General features: G+C 43.8%; 1 protein-coding gene across 2 annotated transcripts in view; it reads right to left on the minus strand.

Moving 5' to 3' along the window:
* The window catches only part of LOC139412798 (spectrin beta chain, non-erythrocytic 1-like), a 128,447-nt gene that overhangs the window by 53,076 nt on the left and 55,923 nt on the right, over window positions 1–19,448 (minus strand). For both annotated transcript variants that reach the window (XM_071159530.1, XM_071159523.1), the window contains 4 exons: window positions 8,618–8,769; window positions 3,692–3,865; window positions 2,918–3,009; window positions 1,000–1,196 (listed from right to left, as the gene is read on the minus strand). In XM_071159530.1, coding sequence (XP_071015631.1) covers window positions 1,000–1,196; window positions 2,918–3,009; window positions 3,692–3,865; window positions 8,618–8,769 — 615 coding nt within the window. The remainder of the gene's footprint in view (window positions 1–999; window positions 1,197–2,917; window positions 3,010–3,691; window positions 3,866–8,617; window positions 8,770–19,448) is intronic.

Genomic DNA, 19,448 nt, shown 5'->3' on the forward strand with positions numbered 1-19,448 from the left:
ACACACACTAAGAGTCAGACAAATACAGCTTTGACTCGTCCATGTTTCCTTCATCTTCAGACATCAGATGGTTTGGCTTCCGTGCTGCTCGGCTGAGAAAAATTTAGGAGCCATGTTTAGGAGGGAGGTGGTTGGAGTAGAGGGGCTATTTTCCGTCAGAACAATACACGGGAGCGTTCTCACGCCTCAGTCTTTGTTCCCCTCACTGCAGGCCTCTGAGAAGACATGCTGAGATCCCAAAACCACCTCCTATAAAATATTTAAAAGACCCTGTGCAGTCAAAAACATGATTTAGATATATGTAAGAGGTGTTTGAAAATACTGCCTGAAATGTCTGCCTTTTTGTGGGATGTAGTTAGAGTATTTCATTTTATTGTTTTATTAAAAACAAAAATCACAGTAAGGTAGTTAATTGTTACCCAGAAAGGATTTGAAATTGAGATAAAAACGCACTGGGCATTTAAGACAGCCATTACGCTGTCACACTGGAAAAGGACGAGCTCTAGCAGTGAATGTGCTGTTTGTAAATGTCCCCATAATGGGGCTGTCAGCTACCCTGTGAACTACATTAAAGTAAGACCCAGAAGTAACAGCCTCTCAAACTACTCATGAAGTGGTTTCTGCAAGCCTTATACAGTAGTAACAGTTTAAGTTGTCATGTATTCATACAGGCATACTGTAAGAGCATAAATTAGGTCAGGCTGAAAATGCGTGAGTATTCATGTACTGTCATAATGGTATAAAACACTGACAGGTGCATGAGAGACAGGGATAGAGCACAGTATGTTACAGAAGTTTAAGCAGCCTCCTCCTCCTCCTCACTGTTCGGTAAACTAAAAGTTTTCAACCAGGCTATGGTATTCCATGATTATGTACAACAGTTCAGAGTCATGCACCGATGACTATATTCTAAGTGTGTAATGCAAGTTAAGTACGTCTGTGTTTGTGTGTGCATGTATTGCGTGTGTGTGTGTTTGGATGTGTGTACTCTGTACGAACCCTCTACGTCCAGCAGCTTGTGGATGCCCAGGTGTTGCTCTGCCAGGTTGAAGGCATTCTGCAGATTGTGGTGGGCGTTGGACTTCTTCAGCTTGTCAAAGTCTATTAGGTCAGGTCTGTGTTTGTGGAGGATGGCGTTGAAGGCCATGCCATCTCTCCAGCTGGTGCTGAAGTTGTGAATGTTCACGTTGGGATATCTGGAAAACAGATACAAAAACATACACTGAGTGTACAAAACATTAAGAAAACTTGCTCGTTCCATGACATAGACTGACTGACCAGGTGAATCCAGGTGAAAGCTATGATCCCTTATTGATGTAACTTGTTAAATCCACTTCTATCAGTGTAGATGAAGGGGAGGAGACAGGTTAAAGAAGGATGTTTAAGCCTTTAGATAATTGAGACATGGATAGTGTATGTGTGCCATTCAGAGAGTGAATAGGCAAGACAACATATTTAAATGCCTTTGAACGGGGTATGGTAGTAGGTGCCAGGCACACCAGTTTATGTCAAGAACTGCAGCACTGCTGGGTTTTTCACGCTCAACAGTTTCCCGTGTTTATCAAGAATGGTCCACCACCCAAAGGACATCCAGCCAACTTGACACAACTGTGGGAAGCATTGGAGTCTTAATGGGCCAGCATCCCTGTGGAACGCTTTAGACTACTAGTAGAGTCCATGCCCCAATGAATTGAGGCTGTTCAGAGGGCAAATGGGGGTGCAACTCAAGATTAGGAAGGTGAAAGTTGTGTGTTTTGGCTTGTCTTACTAAAAGAAAATCTCTCAGTCAAGATAAATCTTAGGTGGCAATTTGTTGCGACTTTTGAAGAATATATAATATTTACATAAAATCTCCAGCCTCTGATTCCCTCCTCAGTGAAACAGATGCCTTTCTTCATTAAACATGTGTTTAACTATGGTCATTTTTCTATTTGAAGCTGGGCTATAGCAGTGTTGGCTTTGTTGATGAGTGAATTGACTTATCAAATCATGTAGCCCAGGGCTGTTCATGCTGCTGTTCTAAACAGTCTGACATTTAGGCTGTGACTGTGATGCCTGATGTGACACCCTCGCTGGGATTTCATCGGTTCGGCTGTCCACCCTGGGTTCCTCTACAGATCCCCTTTAGTCAAATCATTTGTGTTAAACACAGCATTGAATGTGAAATATCACTGATGCGAGGCGTTTCTCTCAAGGCCATGTGATTCCTGAGACTGTGACCCATTTACAGGGCCTTCAGAAAGTATTCATACTTATTCTACATGTTGTTGTGTTACAGCCTGAAATCAAAATGGATCACAGCCACCTCAGTGTAGATGAAGGAGAGGAGACAGGTGAAAAAAATGATTTTTAAGCCTCGAGACAATTGAGACATGGAATGTCTGTGTGCCATTCAAAGGGTGAGATTTAAGTGCCTTTGAACGGGGTACGGTAGTAGGTGCCAGGCGCACCGGTTTGAGTGTGCCAAGAAGTGCAACGCTGCTGGGTTTTCCACACTCAACAGTTTCCTGTGTGTATCAAGAATGGTCCACCACCCAAACAACATCGAGCCAACTTGACACAACTATGGGAAGCATTGGAGTCAACATGGGCCAGCATCCCTGTGGAGTGCTTTCGACACCTTGTAGTCCATGCCCTGACGAATTGAGGCTGTTCTGAGGGTAAAAGGTGGTGAAACTCTATATTAGGAAAGTGTTCCTAATGTTTTGTACACCCAGTGTATACTGGGCTAGGCCAGAATGTTCCTATATATGTTTTCACATATACTCTCGATGTTGTTGATAGTTTAGATTACAATCTGTTGACCATAATGTGTTGGATTATTCTGCTGACTGCGTGCTATAGTAGAGTATGCCTCAAGCTGTTGGTGCTGTGGTGATGCTGTAGTGGTGCTGCTGCTGGTGTTGTGGTCACTCACCCTGCAGTCTTCATCTGGCACCACAGCAGCAGGGCATCTTTAGCAGACTTCTTCTCCTTGTTGTCCTCAGTCTCCACTCTGATGTCCTGGATCTGAGAAGCACATACCCCAGAATAACAAAATGGTCAAACAACGCCAGCCATCATCAGGACACAGCGACAGCGACAACCACTATACACAGAGACAGCGACTATACACAAAGACTATACACAGAGACAGAGACAACCACTATACACAGAGACAGAGAACCACTATACACAGAGACAACCACTATACACAGAGACTGAGACAACCACTATACACAGAGACAGAGACAACAACTATACACAGAGACAGAGACAACAACTATACACAGAGACAACAACTATACACAGAGACAGAGACAACTATACACAGAGACAGAGACAACAACTATACACAGAGACAACAACTATACACAGACTGAGACAACCACTATACACAGACAGACAACATCTATATGCACTTAGGCTGGCACACACACATAGAACAAATACGTGCACACACACACACTGGAATGCACCCACCTGCATTGAGTGACAGGCACAAACACCACCTCTCAGCACTTTCTCGATATACAAATAAACAAACGCAACCCACTTCCTGTCTTTGTTTGAGTGACATTGACCCACATCTGTGGATTTAAGTGGGATTTTTTTATTTATTACAATTTATAAAAATGTAATCCTTTACCAACTGTGCTCTCTCACTTTATAATCAGCACATGCACGATATGTGAGTGAGTCATCAGCTGACCTGGAAGCGGAGGATGATGGTCCAGATTAGGCCGAGGGTGAGGCGGTGGTTGCCGTCGACAATGTCATGGGAGCCCATATTCTCCAGATGGACCCTCTGCTCCTTGAGGAACTGCAGGGCCTTGTCCACGTTCTCCAGGCAGTGGATACGCATGCGCCCCTTAGTGGGCTTGGGCTGCGGAGGGGAAATAAAGAGGGACAGAGGTTGTACTAGCAGTCTAATTACATTAGTGTCACTCATACTCTTCATATCTCTGACGTTCTACTGCCAACAATCTAAATGGTTTAGTTTTGTGTATTTTGACTTGAGGCATTGACTCCCTGGGTTGATGACCTACTTAGCAGACTTATTTAATCCTTGAGGTAGGCAGATTTAAGAATGTCTATACAAGAAAAGTGATGTGCATTATATGAGGACATATCTATGGGACTTCAGTGTGTGTGTGTATATATCATGTATTTTTGTGTGTTACACTAAGTAATCCTAAAATGACCAAGAGGAAATGAGATCTCCGATACGTCTGGAAGGACAGACCTGTGATGCCATATGTAGAGACAGGTCATCTAGAGCTTCCCCAGGGCTAGAACCAATTTTCCAGGGGTCATGACCCAGGAAGTACTCAGGGCCTGGCCTTGTTGAGACAGCTGGATAACACCAGTGGGTATCTCCTCTGTCTAACAAATAACACCAGATCAGAGAGATACCCATCTGGCATTTTAATGTAGTGTTCTGTGGAGTGAACTCTAACACAGCATTCCTATGCTTCCTGAAACAGTTGAGAAATGGAGGCTGGCTTGAGTTGGGATCATTTTGCTGGACTCCATTGTAGGCCCCTCCGCCAGTCTTTCCATATCAAAGATCTCATTGATAATTTCTCCCTCTGCTTCCCTTTCACTCCATCATAGCAAGCCCGCTTTTGACATTCTTCCATTTGTTGTAGTTTCTTTTGCCTCATTTCCTCGTAGCGGTGAAAAGAAGCTCAAATCTCAGAGCGAAGGGCTCATATTTTGAAGGGACCACAGTAGACTGCATTCACTGAGTGAGTTGAAACTGTGGTCAGATCTTTCTCACAGCAAAGACCCGTCAATGCCCTCAAATGGAGGGCATGATCTTGGCACGATCTACTGAACGTCGTAGGGGCAGTAGTCAGGCTTAATTGCATTTTGATTCCAGAGAGCTGCCTTTCAAAAGCCCCTGGTGGTGACGGGAGGTGTGAGGGGAGAGTGAGCTGAAATGGGACATAGTTAATAAAACCCATCAGTGCCAACTTCGCTAAATCTTTTTTTTTTTGTGGCAATTCTGCAGTGATAATTGCTTCTCTCCCCTCCTTCAGCACAGCTGCTAAGCTGGGACATTTCATTGGCTCAGAGTGAAGTTCGCCCTCTGACGTCATGTGCTGCTGCCACCACCGTGCTGATGTTTTGGTTTTGCCTTAATCCAACTCCAGTCTGCATAAGGTCTCCTAACCTAGCTTGGCCTCTAGCATTCAATTGTAAGCAGTCTGTATGTGTAACTGCATGCTAGCGCACATGCTTGGTGCATTGAATGTATATAATTAGGTCTGCATCAGTGTGTTTATGGTTCATGTAGGTTATACATGTGTATGTCAGTTTGTGTCACATTTTGTATTTATTATGGACCCCCATTAGTTCCTGCCAAGGCAGTAGCTACTCTTCCTGGGTTAAACACATTAAGGCACATCACAACAACAACAAAAAACACAATAAGATAGAACATCATTACAGCACTACAACAACATGTATAATACCACCACAACAATATTAAAATATACGTGTGTAGAGTGCGTGTCTTCACAGTCTGCGTTGTTCCGGTTACATTTTTTTGGTACAAAACAAAACATACCAACAGCATGTAGACGCATAGACACACAAATCAGATAAATGGCTCAATGTAGTACTGTGCGCCTTCCACAGTCTAGCACACAGACTATGGAAGCAACCTCTGGTGGCATGTCTTACGGGGTGTGCATGGGTGTCCGAGCTGTGTGTTAGTAGTTTCAACATGTCAATACCTCTCACAAGGATAAGTAGTGACGCAGGCAATCTCTACTTTGAGCCAGGAAAGATTGATATGCATGTCATTGATGTTAGCTCTCTGTGTACATTTAAGGGCCAGCAGTGCTGCTCTGTTCTGAGCCAACTGTAATGTCCCTCTGTGGCACTTGACCAGATGACTGAGCAGCAGTCCAGGTGCGACAACACTAGGGCCTGTCGGACTTGTTTTGTTGATAATGTCAAAAAAGCGGAGGAGCGCTTTATGGACAATTACCAATACAAACTAGGAAAAAAAATCTGTACAAAATTGTCCTCATTAAATAAACAGACAGATGTTAACCGAACAATCCACCCAGGCAGCTGTTGCTTGAGCAGTTCTATTGTACTAGGCAAGATGAATTTATCACCTGGATGGATCGTTCAGTGTAAGCCTCCAAGAGGTTTACACTGGTTTCCATGAGAGACCACATGATCCCTGTAACCCAATCTGTGACCCAGTCTGAAACTCTATCAGAGTGTAAACTCTCTACTTCTCTGCTCTGTCCTCAACTGAACTGCTCGCAACTAGGGTTGCAAAGGGAGGATATGTTACTCAAAGTTTACCAGTAAACTACTAGATTTTTGGTATCTTTCAAGGGTTTTATGTAATTTATCACAATACCCTTTCGGGTACTTCAAATTGTTATAGGCGTCTAAATTATCTCAGGCCCTCTGTGTGGACTGATCATGTCTAAAATATCAAATAATTAAAATAAACAATGACAAAGCTGATCCTAAATATAAACTAAGTGAATACCGTTATTTTTTAATGAGGATTTCAGCATGAAATATCCTTAATTTTTTACACACTTATTTATTTTACTATTTGTATTTGCCTATTTTATTGTCAATGACTTGGCTTAAACTGGTGGCAGTTAAAAAGTCACCCGTTGGAAGAGTTGCAAAATAATGCCATTGTTGATTAGATACTTTTTTCAATATTTAGGCTATTTTCTCTTGAACCGTATGGTCCATCTACTAGCAACTCATGGACAATATGGACACAGACATAAAAAATGAACACCGCACTGAGTGGACAAAACATTAGGAACACCAGCTCTTTCCATGACAGACTGACCAGGTGAAAGTTATGATCCTTTATTGATGTCACTCGTTAAATCCACGTCAATCAGTGTAGATGAAGGGGAGGAGACAGGTTAAAGACAACAGACATGGATTGTGTGTGTGTGCCATTCAGAGGGTGAAAGGGCAAGACAAAATATTTAAGTGCATTTGAACAGGGCATGGTAGGTGCCAGGCATACCAGTTTATGTCAAGAACTGCACTGTTGTTGGGTTTTTCACGCTCAACAGTTTCCCGTGTGTATCAAGTATGGTTCACCACCCAAAGCACATCCAGCCAACTTGACACAACTGTGGGAAGCATTGGAGTCATCATGGGCCAGAATCCCTGTGGAACGCTTTCGACACCTTGTAGAGTCCAGGCCCTGACGAATTGAAGCTGATCTGAGGTCAAAAGGGGTACAACTCAATATTTGGAAGGTTTTAAAAGTTATTTGAGTATAAATGACCCAAGTCATAATAGACTGCCATAGATTCAGTTACTTACAAAAATTACTGAAGATTCTGGTAACTTTGATAAATTACTGGTACCGGTCAGAAACAGACTCCATGAGGGTGGTATGAGGGCCCGACGTCCACAGGCGGGGGTTGTGCTTACAGCCCAACACCGTGCAGGACGTTTGGCATTTGCCAGAGAACACCAAGATTGGCAAATTCGCCACTGGCGCCCTGTGCTCTTCACAGATGAAAGCAGGTTCACACTGAGCACATGTGACAGTCTGGAGACGCCGTGGAGAACGTTCTGCTGCCTGCAACATCCTCCAGCATGACCGGTTTGGCGGTGGGTCAGTCATGGTGTGGGGTGGCATTTCTTTGGGGGGCCGCACAGCCCTCCATGTGCTCGCCAGGGGTAGCCTGACTGCCATTAGGTACCGAGATGAGATCCTCAGACCCCTTGTGAGACCATATGCTGGTGCGGTTGGCCCTGGGTTCCTCCTAATGCAAGACAATGCTAGACCTCATGTGGCTGGAGTGTAGTGTGTCAGCAGTTCCTGCAAGAGGAAGGCATTGATGCTATGGACTGGCCCGCCCGTTCCCCAGACCTGAATCCAATTGAGCACATCTGGGACATCATGATCCACCAACGCCACGTTGCACCACAGACTGTCCAGGAGTTGGCAGATGCTTTAGTCCAGGTCTGGGAGGAGATCCCTCAGGAGACCATCCGCCACCTCATCAGGAGCATGCCCAGGCGTTGTAGGGAGGTCATACAGGTACGTGGAGGCCAAACACACTACTGAGCCTCATTTTGACTTGTTTTAAGGACATTACATCAAAGTTGGATCAGCCTGTAGTGTGGTTTTCCACTTTAATTTTGAGTCACTCCAAATCCAGACCTCCATAGGTTGATAAATTTGATTTCCATTGATAATTTGTGTGATTTTGTTGTCAGCACACTCAACTAAGTAAAGAAAAAAATATTTAATAAGAATATTTCATTCATTCAGATCTAGGATGTGTTATTTTAGTGTTCCCTTTATTTTTTTGAGCAGTGTATATATTTAATACATATTAGAATAAGGCTGTAACATAGCAAAATGTAGAAAAAGCGGTCAGAATACTTTCCAAATGCACTGTACGTGTGCCCTGAATTATTATTATTTTTTTTTTAAATCAGTGAAGCATATTAGCTATGCATGAGCCGAATGTATGCATATAGGGTAGAATCATGGAGGAATCGTTTGGAACAGCAATCCTAAAGTAAAATAATTTTGACAATAAGAAATTCAATTTTTAAGGTGAATTATTACTCTGTGTGACTGGGAAATCAGTTTGACTGTCTAACGTACCAGTCTCTCCCCAGAGAGGACCTCCAGTAGTTTGATGAGCATGCGTCCATCCCTCAGGTCCATATAGAGGTCAGTGATCCTGCAGGACACTCTGGCTAGGTGGGAGTTGACCCACTTGGTGAAGGTCTTCTTCTGCACCGCCTCACGCTCATCTACAAGAAGGAGCAGATTGTGATCAAGGGGTTAGTTTCACTTCTGCGTTCTATCATATTAACCAGGTTATCACCTGGGGGTATTTTACAGTTCAACTGACGTGTGCTCTTCTTTAGTCTGTCACACACACAATGTAGATTACAAAGCTAAACACTCCAGGTGTGCGGCTAACAGAGTAGAACGTGAGTGTTTGCAGGCCTCTCGACAGAAACAGCATGTTCCTCTCATTCTTCCTGTTTATGCCAGGTGTCCCCGGTTGTTTGACTGGCTGTGGGCCTTTGCTACCGTTAGTCTTTTGATGAAAACCTACACCAAGGTCGTCACTGTTCTTGGAATAACGGTGTAGCTTCCTATGTCTAAGAGGTACAAAGTAGCTAGCTTTCACAGAAAGACGGACAAGTACTGTAAATATTAACATTTCACAGGCTAGGTAAGTGTTAAGTAAACATTGTATTTATCGTTCCCCATTAGCTGCTGTCAATGCACCAGCTACTCTTCCTTAGGGTTCAGCAAAATTAAGGCAGTTTAGACATTACAAAACATTCACAACACACTGTGTGCCCTCAGGCCCCTACTCTACCACATATCTACAGAACAAAATCCATGTACGTGTGTATAGTGCATATGTTATCTTGTGTGTGCATGCATGTGTCTGTGGCCATGTTTGTGTTGCTTCACAGTCCCTGCTGTTCCATGAGGTGTATTTTTATGTTTTTTTTAAATCGAATTATACTGCTTGCATCAGTTACTTGATGTGGAATAGAGTTCTATGTAGTCATGGCTCTATGTAGTACCGTGCGCCTCCCATAGTCTGTTCTGGACTTGGGGACTGTATAGAGACCTCTTGTTGCATGTCTTGTGGGGTATGCATGGGTGTCCGAGCTGTGTGCCAGTAGTTCAAACAGACAGCTCAGTACATTCAACATGTCAATACCTCTCATAAGATGAAGTCACTCTCTCCTCCACTTTGAGCCAGGAGAGATTGACATGCATAGTATTAATATTAGCTGTCTGTGTGCATCCAAGGGCCAGCCATGATACCCTGTTCTGAGCCAATTGCAATTTTCCTAACATACTTCAATACTTATTTGTTTAGGCCATCTTTAAATAGCAAGGCTTTTTTGTTTCAAACTAAAATGTTGTTAGCATAGCTGGTGCTATTCTCACAGGATGACAATATCCTAACATATACTGAACAAAAATATAAAAACATGCAACAATTTCAATGATTTTACATAAGGAAATCAGTCAATTGAAATATATGTTTTAGGTCCTGCACAACAATGGCACAACACATTTAATTGCCATCGACAAAATGCAATTATTTTCGTTGTCCGTAGCTTATGCCTGCCTATACCATAACCCCACTGCCACCATGGTGCACTCTGTTCATAACATTGACATCAGCAAACCGCTTGCCCACACAACGCCATAAACGCAGTCTGCAGTTGTGATGCTGGTTGGACGTACTGCCAAATTTTCTAAAACAACATTGGAAGTGGCTCATGTAGGAGAAATTAACTTTAAATTATCTGGCAACAGTTTTAGTTGACATTCCTGCAGTCAGCATGCCAATTGCACACTCCCTCAAAACATCTGTGGCATTGTGTTGTGTGACAAAACTGAATGGCCTTATTGTACCATGCACAAGGTGCACCTGTGTAATGATCATGCTGTTTGATCAGCTTCTTGATATGAAACACCGGTCAGGTGGATGGATTTCCTTGGCAAAGGAGAAATGCTCACTAACAAGGATGTAAACAAATTTGTGCCCAACATTTCAGAGAAATATGCTTTTTGTGCGTATATACATTTTCTGGGATCTTTAATTTCAGCTCATGAAACATGGAACCAACACTACATGTTGCGTTTATATTTTTGTTCAGTGTAAATGGCAGACAGTCTTCTGCACATATTGTAGGCTAAGTGACACAGCAAGATGGCGCCGACAGACATAGCAGCTTTGCTTTGTTAGATTACTTGTTAGATGGTCAGAACTAGGAGCACAGGCATTTCACTACACTCGTATTAACATCTGCTAACCATGCGTATGTGACCAATAAAATGTGATTTGCTTCTAGCTCCTAAGCAGCTTTGCAGTATTTTCTTGTGTGTTATTTCTAAAATTATTATTCCAGAAAGTGTGTTATTACATACAACCGGGAAAAAAACGTTTGGATATCAGAGCGGCTGTAACTCACCAGCATTACGTCCAGGAATAAGACTTTCCCGAATTTGATATTTTGTTTGTGCCACCCAGGGCAATTGAACTTATCCCAGAGGCTGCTCCAAGACGCCGCCGGCGGAGTAGACGTATTCGGAGTGGACTTCTAGTCAGACTCAGGAGGCGTGCACACCATCCACCGCTTCCAAGTATATTACTTGCTAATGCTCAGTCTCTGGACAATAAAGTAGACAAGCTCAGGGCGAGGATCTCCTTCCATAGAGACATTAGGGACTGTAACATACTCTGTTTCACGGAATCGCGGCTCTCTCCAGATCTGCTGACCCCGTCCAAACAGCCAGCTGGGTTCAGTGCATCGTGCAGACAGGAATAAAGAACTCTCCGGGAAGAAGAAAGGCGGGGGTGTATATTTCATGATTAACTACTCATGGCGTGATTGAGATAGTGTACAGAAACTCAAGTCCTTTTGTTCACTCGACGTAGAATACCTCTATCAAATGCCGACAGTATTAGCTCCTAAGGTAATTCTCTTTGGTTATAGTAACCTCTGTGTATATTCCCCGTTAAACTGATACCACAATGGCCCTCAAGGAACTACACTGGACTTTGTGCAAACTGGAAACCACATATCCTGATGCCACATTTATTGTAGCTGGGGATTTTAACAAAGCAAATTTGAGGAAAACGCTACCAAAGTTCTACCAACACATTGACTGTAGTATTCGCACTGCTAAAACACTCGACCACTTCAACTCCAACTTCTGGGATGCCTATAAGGCCCGCCCCTGCCCGCCCTTCGGCAAATCAGATCATGACTCCATTTTGCTCCTCCCTTCCTATAGGCAGAAACTCAAACAGGAAGTACCCGTGCTAAGGTCTATTCAACGCTGGTCTGACCAATCAAAATCCATGCTTCAAGATTGTTTTGATCATGCGGACTGGGATATATTCCGGGTAGCCTCTAAGAATAACATCAATGTAGACACTGTATATAGGAAACCGTGAATAGATAGCAGCATTCGCACAAAACTGAAAGAGCGAACCACCGCATTTAACCATGGCAAAGTGACTGGGATATGGTTGAATACAAATAGCATAGTTATTCCCTCTCAAAGGCAATCAAACAGGCAAAACCTAAGTACAGAGACAAAGCGGAGTCGCAATTCAAAAGCTCAGACACGAGACGTATGTAGCAGGGTCTACAGACAATCATGGATTACAAAGGGAAAACCAGCCACGTCTGATACCGACGTCTTGCTCCCAGAAAAGCAAAACACCTTTTCCCGATTTGAGGATACAGCGCCACCGACGCGACTCGCTCCCAAGGACTGTGGGCTCTCGTTCTCCATGGCCAACGCGAGTAAGACATTTAAGCCCTCAAGGCTACCGGCCCGGACGGCATCCCTAGCCACGTCGTCAGAGCATGTGCTGACCAGTTGTCTGGAGTGTATACGGACATATGCTTCAAAATGTCCACCATTATTCCTCTACCCAAGAAAGCAAAGATACCTGAACTAAATGACTATGGCCCCGTAGCGCACACGTCGGTCATCATGAAGTGCTTTGAGAGGTTAGTTAAGGATCATATAACCTCTACCTTACCCCGACACCCTAGACCCACTTCAATTTGCATACCGCCCCAATCGATCCACAGACAATGCAATCGCCATCGCACTGCCCCATCCCATCTGGACAAGAGGAATACCTATGTAAGAATGCTGTTCATTGACTACAGCTCAGCCTTCAATACCATAGTACCCTCTAAGCATCCTCTAAACTCGGGGGCCTGGGTCTGAAGCCTGGCCTGTGCAACTCTGTTTTGGACTTCCTGACGGGCCGACCTCCATGTGGTGAAGGTAGGAAACAACACCTCCACTTCGCCGATCCTCATCACATGGGCCTCACAAGGGTGTGTGCTCAGCCCCCTCCTGTACTCCCTGATCACCCATGACTGCGTGGCCACGCATGCCTCCAACTCAAATCATCAAGTCTACAGACAACAGTTTTAGGCCTGATTACCAACAATGACTAGACAACCTGTAGGGAGGTGGTGAGGGCCCCGACGGAGTGGTGCCTGGAAAATAACCACGCCCTCATCAAAACGAAGAAGATGATCGTGGACTTCGGGAAAGAGCAGAGGGAGCACACCCCTATCCACATTGACAGGAACGCAGTGGAGAAGGTGAAAAGCTTCAAGTTCCTCGGCATACACATCACCGACCATCTGAAATGGTCCACCCACACAGACAGTGTGGTGAAGGAGCAACAGCGTCGTCTCGTCAACCTCTGGAGGCTGAAGAAATTTGGCTTAGCTCTTCATTAAGACCCTCAAACGTTTACAGTTGCACAATTAAGAGAATCCGGTCGGGCTGTATCACCGCCTAATAAGGTAACTGCATCGTCCGCAACCGCAGGCGTCTCCAGAGAGTGGTGGGCTTTGCCCAACGCATCACCTGGGGCACACTGACTGCCCTCCAGGACACCTACAGTACCCAATGTCACAGGAAGGCCAAAGGACAACAACCCCCCGAACCACGGCCTGTTCACCCCGCTACGATCCAGAAGGCGAGGTCAGTACAGGTGCATCACAGCTGGGACCGAGAGACTGAAAAACAGCTTCTATCTCAAGGCCATCAGACTGTTCAATAGCCATCACTAGCTGGCTACCACCTGGTTACTCAACCTTGCACTATAGAGGCCACTGCCCTATAGACAAAGACATGGAATCAGTGGCCACTTTAATAAATGTGTTCTTACTGCTTAGCTCATATTGCATTGTATTTCAGTCAATGCCACTGCGACATTACTCATCCTAATGTTTATACAGTACCAGTAAAACGTTTGGACACCTACTCATTCAAGGGTTTCTTTATTTTTTTACTATTTTCTACATTGTAGAATAACAGTGAAGACAAACACTATGAAATAACACATACGGAATCATGTAGTAACCAAAAGTGTTAAATCAAAATATATTTTGTATTTGAGATTCTTCAAAGTATCCATCCTTTGCCTTGACAGCTTTACACACTTGGCATTCTCTCAACCAGCTTCACCTGGAATGCTTTTCCAACATTCTTGAAGGAGTTCCAATATTTCCTGAGCACTTGTTGGCTGCTTTTCCTTCACTCTGCGATCCAACTTATCCCAAACGGGTTGAGGTCAGATGATTGTGGAGGCCAGGTCATCTACTGCAGCACTCCATCACCCTCCTTCATGGTCAAATAGCCCTTACACAGCCTGGAGGTGTGTTGGGTCATTATCCTGTTCATAGTTTTAATGTCTTCCCTATTATTCTACAATGTATAAAATAGTACAAGTACTGAAAAACACTGGAGTAGGTGTTTCAAAACTTGACTGATACTGTATATTTCTTAACTCTATTCTTTTACTTTGGATTTGTCTGTATTGTTGTGAATTGTTAGATACTACTGTACAGTTGGAGCTAGGAACAAGCATTGCGCTACACCCGCAAGAACATCTAAGCTAAATATGTGTATGTGCATGTGACCAATAAAATGTGATTTGATTTTACATATACGCTGGTCTAATGTGAGCTAGCTGTGCCTCATACTGTAGGCCTACTGTACGCGCCATTTGCTGTTAGCTGGTCATGTTCTCACAGGGTTGTTCTAATTTAGTGTTCCCATGCAGGACGGGTGGTCTAGCTTCTCACCCTACTGCAGAGCCCATAAACATCAGTCACTGGGCCAAGAGAACCAGCCACACCGGTCAGCCCATACCTGCTGCATCACACACACAAACACACAGCTTCGCAAGCTATTCCTCATATGAACTCAAAGCCTGTTGCCATGGAAATCTGGCTTTGAGAGGAAGTTTCACAACCTCCCTCCATCAGGGTGGGTCTCTTCCTCGCAGACTGTAAGAAACGACACCCGTTAACAATGTGCACTAATGCACTCTCCCCTCCAGCTCCAGGCCAGCCATTAGCTCAGAGGACGTTGTGACATCACAGCGTGACCAGACTGCTAATAAAGCAGCAGCAGACTGTGATAGCATGTAGGTTAAACCCTGGTGCCAAACAGCTCGCTCTATCTAGGCTACGTCTTCACAGGACTGTCCAACGGCCTGACAGCCTGGTCCAAAAGATAATACAGTAGATAGTGCCGCAGGTCCTCGTGGTTTTCATGAGTCGCAGTGCCCAGCGAGCAGTGCAGAGGCAGAGAGACAGAGGGAGCAGTGTGTCCCGTTGTGGAGGCCCAGTCAGAGGCAGGGAGACAGAGGGAGCTGTGTGGGGCCAGTCAGAGCAGCACAGAGACAATGCAGCCAGTGTTCTCCACCATGACATGCAAAGCAGCATCTGACTGCATCAGGCCTTATCACCGACTGGGCTAACGAGCTAACTAACATTCAGCTCTTTCACTGGGACACTATGCTGCATGGTTAGATCATGGCTGTGTGTGGTGAGGCTGGTTAACCCAGAACTAAAGGCTTGCATAATTGGGTCAGATACTCAGTTAAGTTCTGGGACCATACATGTTAACAGAAGAGATTTAAATCTAGTCAGTTGCACAACTGAATGCATTCAACCGACATTCGTCTTCCACATTTAAGATCTCTGAATCAGAGATAACCGAGGAGCTGCCTTAAAATCAACCAAAGGTCCCCTCCCCTAATTTCCCCCCGAAATTTAAAAGATACTACACACTGCGAAATTGTCCAAATAACCAGTGACGACAAAGCCAAGCACCACAACGCTGCTGAACTCCATTTGTACTGTGACAGATCTACAGTACAATTTATGTTTATGTAGTCTGTTTACAAGAGATTAGGCTATTCATAGGCTTAGCGGAGTTTGCAACAACCGGATGCATCCGGTTCAGGGATACAGCTAATTCAACTTAGCTTCCTTTTCTGCTGAAAACCGAATGTGGGAACTCTGCTCAGGATTTTTATTTTACGCCTGTTATGTTAGGTTTGGCTAGTCATGACTTTGTGAATCAAGAAAAAGGCTTTGAAAATCAGGAAGAGGCTAGACAAGCTTAGCATCACATAATATTCCAAATAAAAGTATCAAGGACCAGAATCAAAGGTAACTTCAATAACAAAACAAAGTAAAATAGTTAATTCACATTCACATGTGCCGGGCAAGGTTGTAATTACACATTGACACAATCAGCTGCAGTACAAAAGGGCATACATTAAAATAAATGTGTGTTCTTAATGAAGCTGAGATGGAGACAGATGGAGAATATGGGTGGAGCTAGACATGTCTCGAGTGTCTGTAAACAGGGTTTCCAACAGGGCAGAGCATCTGGCCCAGAACAGAACACAGGAAGGGGAAACCTTCGCTCAACAGATGTACATATATACACGTACGGTTGCACATGCTCAGGCACACACAAACACAAGCTCAAGTGTGCACACACGCACAAGAACTCCTTATCGCAATCTGCAGCGGAGCTCTGGCCCTGCAGATCACAAACCGTAATCCCCTCCGCCCACAATCACAACAAGCAGTCACAGACCACAATCACAGACCCACAAACCACAGGTCTACCAAACTATCAGGACTGCTGACCAGACCAATCTGTGGACAACCACTCTGTACAGAATCCTGATCATAGAAGTCCTCCTATTAGTATGCCAAGACTAGTTGTTTTATTGCATGTGACTGTTGATAGGCAGTGGGGGGGGGGGAGAATGATTAATGTAGTGGCAACAATGAATAGCCTGGACTCCAACTAGATGTAACATAGTAAATGAAAATCCAGGACACTAATTAGTTGATCATTTACTAATGTTAGGGTTACATAAGGCAGAAGGTTACTGAAGGCAAAAACGGGGTCATTGGGTGGGCGCCACAAAGCTAACCTTAACCACAAGAAATTGGAATTCTTAAATTCACAATTTATCGTACGAATTGCAATTCGTAGCATATCATCCAAATTGTAATTCGTAACGTATCATCCAAATTGTAATACATCATATGAAATGGATGATGAACATCCACAAATTAATACATAGCATACTTAACATATCAAACTAATTTGAGGGTCCTGAATTTGTCTACTATGTTACACCTACCTGAGTCCAGGTTGAAATTAATATAGGGGAAACACTGAATAGCAATAGCAATGCAAAGTCAAACTATCAGGCCTGGAAGCAGGGCTCTAAATTTTTTTAAATGCTGTTGCTCCCAACTTTAGAAAGTTAGGCGCACCACATGAAGTTTAGGAGCACCAAAAAATAAAATAGATGTTTTGAATTTATTAAAATGCAGCCTATATTGTGCCTATACAAATTCTAGAAACGTTTGAAGCACATGTGCTGTAACACTGTAAAGACAGTTTATTATAAAAGCAAAAATCTGGATATTACCAGTCATCGAAATTACAAAGCCATTCGTGGAATATTAGGTTTCTACATTGTGTAAAAGCATAATATTCCAATTGAGATGCATTACATTGAAAACTGTACAAGATCTTTAGAAACATCAGTTTTGTGATGAGGTACAAGATATCTGTCATTCATTCTTTGCTATGATCATTGATCTCCTAAAGAAGCTATCCCGTTTCCTTTCCGTCGAAGACACATTTCAGTTGTACAATTGACCCCCTTTTTCCCTTCCTGTCCCTTCTTTCCGTGTCCACAAATGTTTGGATGTACTGGTAAAGTTACCAGGTTGTTAGCTAGCCAGCTAGCTAGCAAATGAGGTAATGTGACTGAAAAGTGTAAACAAATGGTTAACGGCACACAAGTAGTTTTAGAACCGCCCATGTGGTTAATGAATGTAAAATGCGGTCCCAGCGACCACTATAGGAAGATACAAATGTGACCTATTTATTATTGGCACAACATCTTTTAATCTGGTTGGTCTAGAAGCAAGCTGTTTTGGCTGTAGTAATGGCGCAACCATGAAGCTAACGAATCTGAACACGCTCGTTTCTCAAGGGCACTCCAAAACAACGGTACAGCAAAGCCTTATCACACAGTGCTCCCAAAATAAAACTACTGGTCGCACAGCAAAATATTTGGTAGCATATGTGACCAAAATGTGTGCACTTTAGAGCCCTGCCTGGAAAAGATGTGGCCTTAGGTACCAGAGCAAAAGAAAAGGACTAGGAAAGATAAATAAAAGACAAAATGACAGATGGATATTGTCACAGCTCTCTGGTTCCTCAGTAAAAGGTTGTGGAATGTGTATGTGCAGTCGCACAGACACCGGAAGTAAAAAAAGAGGCCTCTGCAGGGCCTCAGGTGAGTGAAATGACAAATCACTGAAACAGATCCAAAATGAGCTGAGGTAATTAACTACAGAAAAGGACATCCAAGTCCAAGGTCCCCAATTCCAAACAGGTGTCAAACGAAGAGAGACAATGCAGACAAAACAGGAGGTCTCTGTTAAATGACACGTCTTTCAGGGACACTGGATGAGTTTGGATACGTTAGGGTTCCCGGCTGGTGATGACTCGAAAAACCAGTAATCTGAGCCAAATATTTCATCACAGGGACATTTAGCAGAGTCCACCTGGTCATACGAGGACTTACTTCCTGCTCTCAGAACTCAGTGGAGCACAACTAAGGAGATTTTCAGAGGGAGGAGGTTATACAGCCAAGATGAGCTGTTACATTAGTGATGCAGAGAAGTGTGAAAGGGTTTAAAGTAAAGTTGGTGAGATAAGAAGAGAAAGAAACTGCAGTGGGAGAAAATGGAAAATGTTGTTGGTCGCCAAAAGTCTAAAAAGCTATAACTGAAAATCGAAAGAACACAGACCAGGCCTCTGGGAATGAGATGGAACAATTCTATTTTAGCCTAATGCAATTGCTTGCTTACCCTATAAAATGAAATTAAAATCATAAAATACTTATTGTATAAGCCTGTTTGTAGAGGCAGTAACAGAAAAGGCTAGCCCACGGTGCTGATTGTCTACAAAGGAATTCCTTCTGCTAGATAGTCTCAACATCAGGAGGACTCTTAAAATTACTCTGTGGCTTATCAACGATGCTGAACCAACAGCAGGGGCTATTTACAGAGTGGCTTTAACACACTGCTTGTGTGTGGCTAATAACAACAATAATAATAATAATAATAATAACAAAAGCTGCCTCTGGCATGACTGGGGGGGGGGTGGCCACATTGCTGAGACTGTGCCAGAAAATCTAGCTAGTAGCTACTCCTCTCCTCTCTGAATCTTCTGCCCACACAGTATCTCTGGTGCTGAGAAACCTGACACAATGAGAGAAGGGAATGTACGGTACAGACCATGTGTCACTATCGCCCTCAGACAAAAAAAAAACTGAACAAATTACATTTTTCTCCCTTTTTCCAGAAACATACGTCTTTCTCTCTCTGGCGGAACGACCTTCTGCCTGTCTGTCCAATGATACTGACGCCTGGAGCAGCTCTCTGCCGCGGTTTGTTAGGGGACAGCCAGGCCATCGGTGACCGCCGGCTAACCCAGTCACAGGAAAACACTGTCACATTGTGTCTCACTCACCAGAATACAGAGCTAATCAACACTGCATTGT

The sequence above is a fragment of the Oncorhynchus clarkii genome, chromosome 1 (assembly GCF_045791955.1).
Source record: "Oncorhynchus clarkii lewisi isolate Uvic-CL-2024 chromosome 1, UVic_Ocla_1.0, whole genome shotgun sequence".
NCBI lineage: Eukaryota > Metazoa > Chordata > Actinopteri > Salmoniformes > Salmonidae > Oncorhynchus > Oncorhynchus clarkii.